Source organism: Channa argus, chromosome 11 (genome assembly GCF_033026475.1).
Source record: "Channa argus isolate prfri chromosome 11, Channa argus male v1.0, whole genome shotgun sequence".
NCBI classification, from domain to species: domain Eukaryota; kingdom Metazoa; phylum Chordata; class Actinopteri; order Anabantiformes; family Channidae; genus Channa; species Channa argus.
In genome coordinates, this window is record NC_090207.1 from 18,005,039 (window position 1) to 18,019,708 (window position 14,670).

The 14,670-nt window shown below is 43.0% G+C and overlaps 1 protein-coding gene across 5 annotated transcripts; it reads left to right on the forward strand.

Moving 5' to 3' along the window:
- Positions 1–706: 706 nt before the first annotated feature.
- On the forward strand, positions 707–14,670 carry disp3 (dispatched RND transporter family member 3). 5 transcript variants are annotated; one of them, XM_067519863.1, is made up of 23 exons: positions 707–852; positions 1,093–1,191; positions 1,370–1,416; positions 5,091–6,080; positions 6,186–6,405; positions 6,542–6,678; positions 6,805–6,939; positions 8,508–8,668; positions 8,847–8,986; positions 9,107–9,198; positions 9,325–9,489; positions 9,840–10,001; positions 10,081–10,227; positions 10,303–10,439; positions 10,562–10,731; positions 10,826–10,956; positions 11,246–11,430; positions 11,531–11,657; positions 12,079–12,224; positions 12,317–12,476; positions 12,579–12,692; positions 12,821–12,987; positions 13,181–14,670. In XM_067519863.1, the coding sequence occupies exons 4-23, from the start codon at positions 5,099–5,101 to the stop codon at positions 13,535–13,537; spliced, it is 4,035 nt and encodes a 1,344-aa protein (XP_067375964.1). In that variant the 5' UTR covers positions 707–852; positions 1,093–1,191; positions 1,370–1,416; positions 5,091–5,098; the 3' UTR covers positions 13,538–14,670. The 5 variants fall into 5 exon arrangements, with proteins under 5 accessions (XP_067375964.1, XP_067375967.1, XP_067375968.1 ...); XM_067519864.1 differs by lacking the exon at positions 707–852 and adding an exon at positions 871–1,011; XM_067519866.1 differs by lacking the exon at positions 707–852 and having other exon boundaries at positions 861–1,191; positions 13,110–13,323.

Genomic DNA, 14,670 nt, shown 5'->3' on the forward strand with positions numbered 1-14,670 from the left:
GTACTCACAGTGATGAGCACCAGTCTCCAAGTTGCATTTATGCAACAAGGGGTTTTTGAGACTGATCCTCGCACGCCACAGTGAATGAGCTTCACAGAGAAAAAAATTCACATAACTTCCATTTGGATAATGAGTTATTTTCTTTTGATAAGACAATTAAAAGTTAAACCTGAAAAGAGGGTTAGAAGTGAGATGAAAGATAAGCTGAACATGGTGGTGAGAAAGAAATGGTCATTAATGTTAGATGAGAGTGAGCAAGGGGACTACAGTCCAGCAGGAAGCTTTTCTAGCACAACAAAGGAAAACTGATAAGTCAAATCTGTGTGGAATTTACTGCTGCTGTTCACACAGCTGCCAGCCTGTGTCTACGGCATAGGACCTTCATTTCACTTGGTTTGAAAGAACTATACTCAAAAATGAACACGCATAATCATATTTTTATTTCAGGTGATTATTTTAAATTGCTTGCACTGTCTCGCACTGTATCCAGTTATGCTGATCACCCTCTTATAACACACCCCACCTCCCCACCAACTGAGACTAGACTAGGCCATACCAATTCCGACAGGATCGTAGGGGGCTCACTGTAGTATCGTGCTAAGCTGCATCATTTTGGTCACATAAAGGCAGCCGAATTAAAGTGGAACCAGTCCAAAATGTATTTTCTTTCCTTTTTATGATTGACCAGTGCTTTCTTGCCTTACATCAGAGATGTGCACAAGGTTTGGGGCTGTACCGTCCTCCTCCTCTCTTCTACTGGTGGCAGAGCAGGCTGAACAAAGCCATGGGAGAGAGAGAGAAGAGCATCTGGGAAGAAATGTCTCTCACTGACTCTGTCGCCTGGACAACCGGGTAAGAGAGAAGGAGAGGGAGCATGAGGGAGAGAGAGAGAGAGAGAAAAGACTGAAAGCATAAAAGGAGAGGAAAACAACACATTGTTAACTACTAAGACTAGAGGATTCCTTAAGTGTGTGAGGAGGGGGAGAGTGGATTTCTCTGTGCTATTTTCCAGTGAGGGGTCTCTTGGTGTCTCTCTTTATGAGTTGTTAACTATGACAGTGAAACAGTAAAATATTTTTTTCCTCACACCAGAGCACAGAGGAGATGAAACTGCAGAGCAGTTCAGCATATTACAACCGGACCCAGTAGGCCTGAACACTCCACCTGTAATTCTTGTCTCATCAGCCTCAGGTAAGACTCTCCTCAGCGTTGCAGGCATTTGCTTTGACAGGGATGCTTTGTATTTAGACGATTTATTGCTAAAATGTTAATCAATTGAAAGCAGTAAACTTTGCAATTTTCCAGAAAATGTTAAGCCACGACATTGTTAAGAAAAAGATCAATAAAAGCTGATCCCATTTGCTTGCAGGCAGTTGGAGAGTGCAAGCATTGTTCATCAGAGTAACTCTTATACAGGTAAGTTTTGTAGATATAGGCTTCGTTACCTGATTGAATCTGTTGCTTTTACATTTGTACTAGCAGAGAGAAACTAGAATCAGGCTTTTTTATTCAGTTTTTATTTAGCAGAGTGAGAAGAATTGCATGGTACAGCCCCGGGATGCTCCGCACTGCATGCACAGAGAGCGTCCTTCAACACGAGCAAGATTTCATCGAGAAAACAAATATACACAGTTGTTGGATGCAAATGCATCTCGAGAGTTTGACTTGAACTCCAGCTTCTCAGGGCATAATGAATATAAGACACGTCTGCTATAAAAATGCTGCTGAGCGCTCATGCATAAGAAATATATTCATAGAGCACTAGTGGTGAAATCGATGCCCTCTTTAAATGAGGTGGTATTCTGGCTGAGTTTACACCAGGCTGTATGTGTGTTGGGCAGGAGGCAGCATGTGATATCCATATTGGATGAGATGGAGAGAAGGGAGGGTGTGTTTCTGTATGTGTATGTGTGTGTGTGTGTGTGTGTGTGTCTCACCTTTGTGAAAATGAGAGCTCATAAAGAAAAGGCATTAAGATACATTGGGGTAAGGGGGATGAGAGTGGGGGATGAAGAGTTAACAGAAGGCTGCGAGAGAGAAAGAGACAATGACAGGTAAAAGGGTTCTGTCTCACAGCATGCTGGCATTGCTCAGAGATGTAGTGGTGGGAAAAAATGCTGACACTTAGCTTATTCGCATTTTACTGAAGAACAAAATATATCTGTTCTGGTGGAGTTTACAGCTGACCCTCCTTTTTGCTAACAACTTGCTGCACACGACACACAACGCAGCCCAAACACTGCTCCCAACAGCTGCACAGCACAGTCCATCAAATACAGCTGCTGTGCTTCCAACAATCAGGCAGGTACAGCATGACCACCTGGCCTCTACAAAAAAATAAATCAAAAAAGACAAGTTACTGAAAGTTCCTTATAGAGTTCAAGGCTAGACTTCAGATAACACATATCACACATAATGCAAATGCATTTTACAAGTGCTTATCAGATTTTATACATCAAAACTCACAAAAAATCGATGGTGCTTTGATGGTTCATTTCTGAGTTGTACATCCCCACCAAAGCACTACAGCCTCTCCGTTAAGAACGCCTAGCTTTAATGTAGACTGAGCCATATGGGAGACAGATTTGATTCCAATAAACACAGAAAGTAGAATGCCTAATTACACTCTATTTTTAATCTACACCTGGGCAGGGATTAAATTGACTGTTTTCCAGTCTTTGCAGAAAAATAGCAGTGTTGAACAGTGCTGGCAGCTTGTAAACACATTAGTTATACCAGGCTCTCTCTGCACAGCTCACAGTGCTGTGCAGCTGTACGACGCTCAGAATTATTGCACATGAGGTGCAATGTTTTTGGATGCGAAGAAGCATTGTACTAATCAAGAAGAGAGAAAATGATGTGTCCCCAAGGCCGTGCATCACTATAGTTATCTTTCCTCCACTGTTCGTGCACGCTGTCTGCTGCATGATATACAGCTGGCAATAGAGAGCTGGCAAAAAGCACAGATCTCGGCCTCAGTGTCTAATAAGCACTAAGTCTGCCCATCAGTCTCTAATGAGTTCCTCAAACTGTCACACGGGGACATCTGCACCACTAATCAGTATGTTTTGACTTTAAAAAAGATACAGAAATGGAGCTGCAGAGAGTCCTTTCATTTATGATTTTTCCCCCCATGAATATTAAACAGCAAAAAGCACAGTTTCTTTTCATAGATGTTTGAGGTGCTCGTCCTTTTGTTTGAAGGGTGACGGCTGTGGTGTGCACAGCTTCAGTCATTCCCCGCAGCTTTTCTTTCCTCTTTTCCACTTCTCTCTTCATATTCCTGTGCTTCTCCGCATGCCTCCGCTCATCTTGTGTTGATTAGAGCGCCATCGTCAAAACAAGATGAGGAGGGAGAGCTGAAACTAAATTGGATTACATTAATCTAATCACCAAAATTAGCAACTGTGTTCCATTTCATTTACTGTAAATGCACATTTAGAAATAATGTTGATATTCTCAGTATATGTTAATAATATATTGGCAACATATAGAGAGAAATATAAATGTTTGGTCACTTAATTGTAATTTAACTGCGCTCAAATGACAGCCTGCAAATTGGAACACATACACATTCAAACACGAACACATTTTGAAGAATACAGCACTATTAGTACCAGAAAATAATCATATTTATTTTGAGGCTGCAATTTTTTTCATATGTTTTCACACTTTAAAATCAAACTTCCCAACACCATTAATAAATGTGTCCTTTAACAGAGCAGAAAATTCACATTCACACTGTGTGGGCAGATGCTAGTCCGCCGCTCTCCCATTACAAGGTGCACTGGTGTCCTTGTCTGTGCAGTAAGATGACATGCTAATTAATAAATTCAAGTGTTGAGCAGATTTAAATAATGGCCCCAGTTTGGCCTTTTTTTAATAGACTAACTGGAATAGTTTGAAGTACTTGGCTTTCAATGCAACAGCATTTTTAAAATCCCTTTTATAAACGAACAATCTCGCATAAAATTGGATTAGCATGTGTAAATCATGTGGATATTTGACAACTTCAAAATCGGCCTCTCTCAGAAACTGGAAAACTGTAGAGCTGAGACCTTTAATGATGTGGCCATAAAACAGATACATGAGCTGCTCCATCACCGGTGAACTGGGGAATGACTTTATGGACATAGTGTCCATACGTGAGGTGATGTTCTGAAGCATGAGCACATTTTGTACTTTGCCTTGACATCAAACAATGTCTAGTCAAGTATCAGCACGCAAACAAAAATTTGCACAAATCAGCAAGTTCATTTTTAGCTCTGAGCTTGTCTCTCAAGTAGATTTCTTCTCTACCTTCTAATATTTAGAGTCTGAGTCAATTTTACAAATATTGATTGAATGGTATGATTTGTAAATTCTCCTTATGAAGGCCTTTCACTGCAGCTACTGCAATCTTTAACACATAATCAAGATTCACTGTCTTACCTGGCTGACCTTAAAGCCCTGTTCTACAGACACCAGATAAATTGCTGCAGTTAGTGGGCTCACTGCCACTTAAATGCAAACTGTCTGCAGTACGTTGTGCAAGGAATAGTGAAAAAAAGTGACACCTATGGGCACTATTACTCAAAGGCTGCCCATCACAGGAGATAAACCCTCACTTGTTCCACGACTCCGTCTAATATCCCACTTGCTCTGCTTGTCAGTAATTAGACAAGTGAGATGATTTAATTTGCTGCAGAGCAGACACAGCTATGTCGACTGCTGATATGTAGAAAGCCACCAGCAGGCATTTAGCCTGTCTCACCTCCAAGCTCCTGTGATCAGCATCCTAAAGCAGGACTCAGCTTGCAATTTTCTCCTATAACCCTTGAGAGCGCAATGGTCTCCCCTCCTCAGTTTTCTCGATGAGCGTGACCATGGGAAGCCCTTTGTCGACAGCTGCTTGAGGACAGACTTAATTCTCATGTCCTTGGCCGCTGAGTGCAACTTTGCAAGTTACTTTGTCCTTCATTTTGTCGGATGCTTATGTCAGCTGCTGGCAGTTCACATGTGTATTTTGTGCGTGTCTTCACCTGCCAAGGAGAGAAAGGAGTGCCACTTTTAGTGAGCAACGATCAAGAGGTGTTATATATCCCTGATAGGTGCCAGTATGGACGTGGAGGATGAGCTACTGCTGTTTCAGACCAGCTGGGGGGCAGAAGAAGAGGAAGAGGAGGAGGAGGATGGCGTAAGTCACACAGCAGGAAAGAGCTGTTTCTCAGGGGATGCTGGGGTGTGTAGAGTGTGGAGGGTAGTGGGGTGGGTTTACACACAGCCCTGGGCCAGTGGAGTAGTTTTAGGGGTAGCTGTGCTGCTACCATGTACAATGTTTGCCTACATGCTCCTCTACTGCCCTCCTCTGGACATAGATCTTTCCTACAGTGCCTTTGAGGTTCACAGTCACTTCTCTGCTGAGCGCTTTGACGCCCTCACCATTGCTGTGAAAACTCAGCTGGGGTCTTGGGACAGGCGTAGGCGAGATTTAGATAACAGCGAGTCTGAGGCCCTGAGGGAGCTTCTGATGGAGAAGCTGGGCAGACAAGGACTGTTCAACAGCACAGATAATGAGGAAGTGAGGTCCTCCACTCCTCAAAAGCACTCTTTCCAAGCAGAAGATGATCAGAAGAGAGGGGCTGCAGTGAGCAGAGATAAAAAGACTGTGCCTGATTTGGGTCATGAAGAAATGGGGATGCACCAAAGCTCAAATCACAGCGCAGACAAGGAAGATGAGAGATCACGGGATGGAAATTCTTCTTTGTCGCTCATTAGGAGGCGCAGGTTTTCTCCCAATTATTATTTGCAGAGCCAAGCTCTGTGGAGGATCGAGCTGGTCTTTGTGGCACAAGGGAAGGGGGATCACAACATTTTCACCCCAGAGCGCCTGCAGACGATTCACCACGTGGAGCATCTCGTCATGCAGCACCCACAGTTTCATCAGTTCTGCTGGAAGCCTCTTGAGGTGCTGAGAGATCTACCACTGGGACCCTCCTTCTGCTCCCCACCCAGCTCACTCCTGTCCTACCTCTATCCTAGTGAAAGAGGAGGGAAAATCTACTATGATGGTATGGGTCCAGACCTAGCAGATATTCAAGGTGAGTCTACAGTGAGCAAGGTGCGAAACATTACACATTCCAGAATTAAGAGCCACTTTTTAACACCTAACTGTACTGATTTCCCTGGTATGTATATACTTGTAGGGTCTCTGAGCCTGGCCATCACCCACCCGCAGTTCTACTGGTACGTAGATGAGAGTCTGTCCCCTGAGCATCTCTCGTCCTCTCTCTTACGCAGCGAGATCCACTTCGGAGCTCCTCTTCCTTCCTACTACTCTCTGCAAGACCGAGCCGATGAGCAGAGGACTCGCTTCAAAAACTTTGTGGTTCAGTATGCAGACATCCTGGCCAAGCAGTCCACAAGGTCTGAAGAACAACTACTGCAATGCTTGCCTTTTTATCACCATTGCTCTCAGAGGTTTTAGTTTGCTGCATTATAGTCACATTATTGCAAACAATTGAAATGTTGGGTCATTTTGTATCTACTTCCCTTTTCCCAGTCAGGTTAAGGTTCTGTATGGAGGAACAGAGCTTTTTGATGATGAGGTGAGACATACCTTTCACAATGATATGATGCTAGCAGTCATCAGTGGAGCCTGCATTACACTGCTCGTCTATGTCCTTACCTCTTTCTCTGGTACAGTATGAGCTGCTTCTTATTCCACTTGGGTTACTTACATCTTTACATGTCTAAATTTTCGAACTGCCAAATGGCCTTTTTGCATATTTGCATGTTTATTGTTGTTTTCTCGTGTCTTTTTAGTATTTCTGACTTTCTTTGGACTGGCCAGCATTGGACTGAGCTGCTTGATGGCTCTTTTCCTTTACCATGTTGTCTTTGGTGTGAGGTACCTCGGCATTCTCAATGGAGTGGCAGCTTTTGTTATAATCGGCATTGGTATGAGAAGAGAAATACACTTTCATTATTCCATTAAATGCATGGTTCAACATTTTGGGACATGTTATTACTATTTGTATTTATTTTTTCATTAATTATTTGTACTAAAGCTCACTCTTTGACAAATTATATTTTATTACAAAAACCACAGTGGAAAAAATACAACATTGTACTTTTATGGTGAACTTTGTCCAAATCATTGGCCAGAACAATAGTTTCCAGAATTTTGAAAGGAACTGGCAAAACATTCAGAAGGTTACATGACCAGACCAGAAAACAGTCCTGCACATCAATCAGCAGCTGCTTATCAAAGCTATTACACATAGAGCTACAAACTGCAAGCAGTAACTTCACATTTACAGCAGCCCTATACAACAAAGCAAAGTACATGCAATATCACAAAAATTATTCAAAATTGTAACATCTTACAACAATTGTGCTAATGTTAAGCTGCATTGTAGGATTATATATATATATATATATATATATATATATATATATATATATATATATACAAACTGGTTGGATTACACTACACTGAAAATACAGCATCCAATTATGGTAACAACCAATTAAAGCTAATTACAAAGTTACAATGAGCACATAAAACCCACAGCTGTTTTGGTTTTGGTCAGGGCATGTGTCTGTCTTTCTGCTTTGTACTGTAAGTAATTGCCAAAGAAAAGTAAGAAACAAGATTGTGTATCTTGAAAAAGATTATAGCGGACACAAAAGCATCAGTTCTCTACATATTTTAGAGGCTAAAACCTTTTCAGTAGTGATAAGCAGCTATAGGAGGAGCCATATTTCTGGTATGTATGTAAAGTGGCCGTATGCAAAAAGTGATAACATGCACATTTCAGTATTGAAAATACCTTGCTATGAAAAACAGATGGGTAAAGGCTCTTGACTTGACACAGTGATTATCAGTGGAAATTTTTATTTGGACAGTATGAAGGACATTGCATGAAGCCTGCCTCTAAAGATGACATCCAAGAAAACCGTTATCCACAAAATGGCAAGGTTAAACTTCGCCGAAGAACATAAAAAGAAGCCTGATGAATACTGGCAGTGCATTTGTTGGTCAGAGGAAAGCAAAATAAAGTTTGGATCATATTAGGTCTAGAATGTTTGGACCTGTGCCAGACTACTGCACTGACCGCATGGTGCTGACTGTGAAATGTGTGGATGCATGGGGGCAAAAGGTGTGGGGGATATGACACAGATGACACAATGCATGTGAAAGATGAGCCTGGCAGGAGAGCAAGTTTCCTACATGTCAATGACACATCAGTAAGTATTTTAATGAGATAAAAGTGAAAACTATGACTTGTCCAAGTATGTCCCCTGTCTTCCAATTCAGCAGAGCACCTTTGGAGTATTTTGAAGCTTAAGTCAAAGCAACCAAAATCCCAGTGAAAAGCAGCCTAAAAACAATAATAATCTCACTCTTCACACAGTTACCACATCTAACATTTGATAGTAACACTAACCAGGGTGGTACTTGGTTATAGTGTATTTACAATGTATTACATGTCTGTTTTTATTGTTTTCTCATCATTTCTTAGGGGTGGATGATGTGTTTGTGTTCATCAGCACCTTCAGACAGGCTTCTCATTTGCGTCAGCCACAGCAGAGAATGATCTACACAATTAAAACAGCTGGCCGAGCTACATTCTTCACCTCCTTCACTACTGCAGCTGCCTATGCCGCTAACACCTTCTCTCAGGTAATTACAGAGAAAAAAAATTCAGCACTTAATAGGACCTCCGCAGGAAGTGTAAATGACTCCCCCTGATATGGATGAATAAAAATGCTTCTCTCAGCAGACAGCCATTTTCACGTGATAAGCACAAATGGAATGTTTCATGGTCCTTTATGCTGTGTTTCGTTTAACTGACAACTAGATTCCAGCCGTTCATGACTTCGGCCTATTCATGGCCCTCATTGTGAGCTGCTGTTGGCTTTGGGTATCTGTCCTGATGCCAGCCGCCCTGTGTATCTGGTCTCAGCATGTGGAGTCTCATGAACATGCCTGGTTGAATTGGTGAGACATTATTTTTCTTACTTTTGTGTGACACAGTATTTGTGCATGCTTTGCGGCACCATGAGAGAGATGTAATCCCTTCAGCTGTCTCTCTCCCTACACTGCCTCCTTGCTCTGAAGCTGGAAGTTGTTTTCAGGCCTGTCAGCGAGCCACAGCCCTTTGTCGGATGAGGATGATGATGTGGCACTTCTGTCAGTGGAGATGGAGCCAGGTGAGATTATTATCTCCCTAGCGGTGAATGAATGATTGTGGGGATGAATGGGAATGGGAATGAGTACAGGCTGTAAAACGCTGTTGTCAAAAGCAACACTTAAGCCCTTCTCTTTGTCTTGGCCAGGCTCCTGTGACACAGACAACGATGCAGCCATTCTGTCCCTGTCAGTGGAGACACCCCTGTCCCCTTCGGGGCAACAGCATGTGGGTGTGGTGAGCACAAATCTTCAGTGGGCCCTGAGGCATTTAGTGGCAGAGCTAGCTGTGGAGCAACGTAAAGCTGTTCTAGGTGAGATTTGCTGGAAACTCTGAGAATGCAACAAGCATATGCTCAAAATACCCAAGAAAGTTTCAGAGTAAGTTCAGAGTTAAATTCTAAACTTAGTTTTTTCCCACATACAGTCTGCTGCAGTCTTGGTTGTGACTTAGAAACTACTGAAAAAATGTTGTAAGCTCTCTGTGCTGAGAGAATTCATTGTGTTGAAAAGAAGAGCAGGCACCTCTCCTGAAGTATTCATCCACCCCATTCAGGAGTGACCGTAATGGATCCCTGCCCCCTATCTGTCCCCCAGCTGCTTTATCTACTCCATCAGATCCTCCCCACTGCCATAGTTTATCATTGTCTTCCTGCTGGCCCAGGTGTCTTCCTCATGGTTCTGCTGTTATCTGCCGGGTGCTGCTGTCTCCTGAGGCCGGCTACTCGTGCCCCTCTGCTTTTCCGCCGAGACACAAACCTCCAGACTCTGCTGGCTTTGAGGAGCAACCTCAGTGGTCAAGGCATCTCCTGCCCCATGTGCTCAGGTGAAACTGTAATGAAAAAATACTCAACAGTTACAGATTAGAAGAAACAAATCTCCTACATGCATGTTGTGTCCTGCAGGCGTGTTCATGGAAAAGCCTCACCCTATGTACGCCCACAATGCCCCATCAGCATTTAAGTTTTCTACACATCAGCAGGCCCCAAGCACAACGACCTCCACTGTTCCTCGGAGCTCAGTACAGCCAAGTCCAAGCACAAACCAAACAGGTAAAGCACACAGAAACCCTCCTCCCCATTATTTAAACCCTGTTGAATTTTAAGTTTTTACACCTTTTCTTTTAGGCTCTTTGCTGACCGTGTACATATCAAAGTTGGACCTTGGAGCCTCTGCAACCCTTTACCGTTTCTCCACTAACACCAGCGCTCCATCCCCATGGAAACTGTGCAGCTCCCAGCATGAGGAAGTGTCATCATTTCAGGTCTTGGAGCAGAAAAAGTCGAAAGTGACAGTTTTTTTCAGTAATTAGCAATACTGTTGTTTGTCCCAAGTGTGATCTGTGCCTTATCGTGGCTCAAAACTAATCTTTTTTTATCTGAATAGGCTTATAGTCAGCCCTGCAGCAATTACACCATCCGAATGACAGTGTGTGTTACCCATGTGTACCACCCGTACCCCAGCTGGATGATCACCTCTGGCTCATGTGACCCTCGACACGGCTGGGTGCCAGATTTTTTCTTTTACGCAGCAGCATCTTTGCAGAAACACAGCAGGTAAAAGGAAAAAAAACACTGGTTGTGCTTTAGATGTACTCTCAGGTTCTTTCAGTGGGATGTCTGTCATTTCAGCTCTGCTTTCTTCTTGTAGGAGGCTGTACTTTGCACAACGCCGGCTGAGACCTCATCCCAGTCGAGTGTGTGTCAACCCGCCTGGCTGCGGCATCAGTTCAGGGCCTGACGGACCCACAAAGGGAACTTTTTATACCCCTCTTCTTAGCGGTGAGCACAGTACTTTAGAAACCGCCACAACATAATAATGGTTCATTAGCTGACGTGGAAAATTCTTTTGGTGCTGCTTGTGTCACATTGTGGAAAGGTCTTTTAATATTATTTATTCTGATGGTGCATTTTAACAATTGAAAAAACGCAGTGATATTACACATTATTCAAATATAGCTTTTTAAAGTGGCACTCTGTGGACACACTGAAGGGATTTTAATCCAGTTGTAGGTGTTTATACTGTGTAAATAAATGCACTTGAGCTTTTTCTCTGGTTCTATTTTCAAAGATCCCTCTTCTTCTACCAAGAAGAAACCATCCAAAACATTTGGCTTCAACCCATGCGGTGGTGGAGTGTGTGGCCAACCAGCAGTGCGCCCCTTGGTTGATACTGGGGCTATGGTTTTTCTGGTGTTTGGGATCCTAGGAGTCAATCGAACTGAACACAAGGACAACCATGTTATTGGAGATATGGTGAGGGTCACATATCCTAACAACACAATGAATAATGCACAGCCACTTTTTAAAAAACAAATTCGCATGGTGCTGCCATGTTTTTTAATTTTCTCCAAAGGGTAGCATTATATTGGATCCAGACTTCGATATCTTCCAGGAGATGGGGCATCTTTGCAAAATCTGTAAAGCTGTTAGTGCAAACAGACAGCTTGTGAAGCCAGGAGGAGCACAGTGCCTGCCTTCAGGTAGCATCACACAATTGTTGTTGTTCTGTAGCATAAAACATTAATACAAACCATATAAGGTCGACAAATGCATTTGATTCATCAGGTAGTGCTCAGCGATTATTTAGGTAATTCTTTAGGCCAAATGTATCAGCTTCTTAAAGGTAAATATCTATCTATCAGATTTTTTTAATAGAAACATTTTATTTGGGGTTTTGGACTGTCGGTTGGCAAAATTGACATTTGAAGAAATTGTTTTGGGGTTTGGGAAATGTGAAAAATAATCAGATTCATTCATAAAGAAAGCAATCAGTAGTTTTTGGCCTAAAACCTTTTTTATGTAGAACAAAACAGTAACATGTTTAACAACTGATTAGAGACCCTAGGCAGAGGGTAGAGACCCTTCATACAAGACGTTTTTTCTTTATTCTGTTCCCTTCAGGTAACAAACTGTCTTCAATTCTGCCTCTTCTCCATCCTGAGTGTCACTCTCTGCCTGAACCCAACCTGCTCCCGGGGCAGCTCTCCCACGGGGCGGTGGGGATGCATGGAGGCAAAGTCCGGTGGCTCTCAATGGCCTTCGAGTCTGTGAGTCCCTTCATCCCTTTAAAGTTTTATGCTCATCCATCTAACAGCTGAACATTTCAGAGTTCATAATTCTCTTCCTTTCCACTCCCAAGACCACGTACAAGGGGAAATCCTCCTTTCAGACCTATTCTGACTTCCTTCAGTGGGAGAACTTCATCCAGGAGCAGCTAGCGGGTCTTCCTCAGTCTTCTGCGCTGCAACGAGGTTTCCAGACCTGTGAGCACTGGAAGCAAATCTTCATGGAGATCATAGGCAAGTGAATGGTGGCATAAATGACAAAGATCTGGGGTTCTGCAGCTTTAAATGGGATTCAGCAGGATGTAAAAGAATCTGATAAAATCCTTTACTTTGTAGGTGTGGAGAGTGCCCTCTGGAGTCTGTTGCTGTCTCTGGCTATCTGTGTGGCAGCTGTGTCTGTGTTTACTGCACATCCACTACTGCTGCTGCCAGTACTCATAACTATAGTAGGTAAGTGAGGAAGGTTTACAATCAGGTTTGGAAGTGAGCAAGTGACTTGCCCAGACGTTCAAGTGGATTTTAAAATGAACCATTCAGAAAAGGGTTGGCATCATGTGTGTGTGTTTGGCCTTCAACAGGAGTGATCTGTCTGGTAGTGGCAGTCATATACTGGCTGGGCTGGGAGATGGGAGCAGTGGAGGCGATTTCTCTGTCTATACTCGTAGGGTCTTCGGTGGATTACTGTCTACACCTGGTGGAGGGATACATGCTGGCTGGGGAGACCATGCCCTATGCGCCTGGTCCGGTATGAGAGTGTAAATTTGCTTCACAGCAGCAATTATGAGCAATTTGAAAAACTCCCACAGCATGTTTTTTGTTTACACACATGTTAAACAAGCTAATGACTCAGATTCTGGATTTAATAAGGCAAGAAGCACCACGAAGCCTCATGAATAAAGAGGAGCAGCTCATCCCATTGATGATCACTCTGTTTGCAGGAGCCTGCAGCTGAAAGGCAGAGGCGGAGCCTGGAGGCAGTGAACCATGTAGGCGTTGCTATAGTGTCCAGCGCTGTCACCACGGTGATCTCCACAGTCCCGCTCTTCTTCTGTGTCATTGTGCCTTTCGCCAAGTTCGGCCAGATAGTGGCCATTAACACTGCGGTTTCCATTTTGTTCACTCTAACCGTGACTGTGGCGATGTTGGCATTCATGGCCCCAGCCCATTTCAGCAGGCCCCCTGGTGCTGTGCTCAAGGCCAGTCTGGCTGTATTGACAGCTGCAGCCTTGGGAGCAGCTCTGTGCTGGGTGGGAGGACAGCTTGGAGCGTTAGACTGGCAGTCAGTTAGCACTTAAACACAACTGTCCATCAGCTCACAGTGATGTCAGGCAGAGGAAGTCCTCTGTCTAAAAAGCTATGAGAACTGTATTTTCCTCCACGTTTAGGAGGAATATCAGATCAGTAAATGATCTTGTACTTTACAGCACAAAGATGTCAGAATCAACTAATCAGATGCATTTTTTTCATCTGTATTGATCAGTGGATTGTAAGTATTGTTCAAAATAATTGTTTGCTGGTGTCTCTTCTAAATTCTAGTGTAAATTACTGTGACTCATGGTGGTGGGTTAACATTTTGGAGTTGATATTATGATTCAGTTCAATTTTGTTTTTGTTTTTTCCCCGGATGTGGTAACACATTCAGTCTAGAAGTGCAGATTATTGGGAAACACTGACTGAGTCACCTTTTTCATAAGTATAACATGCTGAGTTATGAAGATCCAATTGTGAACACTGTCAGAACTCGATTAGTGTTAACATGAGTCATAGTCATCTTGTGAAAGACATTTGTTTGAAAATTGAAAGTTTGCGTATGTTTTCTTAAATTGTGAACTGAATGTTTTTCCAGCCACATTTGTAACAAAGGTTTATGATGTCCTACTGTGGCTGGAAAAAAGTTGTTTAAGCCAAATTTATACTGTTTTAATGTAATTTTTAATGTAATTTGTCATGTAAATGTCTCGGTATGCTGACACTTTCAGCGGTAATCCTGAAGAGTTGTAGTAAGAGGTAAGAGTTGTGTATGCCACAATACTTACCACAAGTTATTGCTCTCTTTTCTGACACTTTCACACATTTATCTCTTAGACCTCACACTGCTTCAAGCTCTGTTTGTGTCATCAGCATTAACTGAAAGAGGCCTCTTGTCAGCTCCTCAGGTGTACCCTCAAAATGCCCTCCACCACACTTGTAGGCACTCTCAATAAGCCCACTCTGCTCTCACACAATTTAGAGCACCACTCTAACACCCATCGACACCAGCTCCGGCCTGCACCGCAGTGAAGGTGAGGGCCATTTGTCAAACCACATAACACAATTACGGTTAGAAAGAAGGACCAACCCAATTGTGACAAGAGCGGTAAATTTCTGTGTTTGTGTGTGCGTGTGCATGTGTTACTTGTGAATGTCAAATAAAGCAGGTGCATAATGC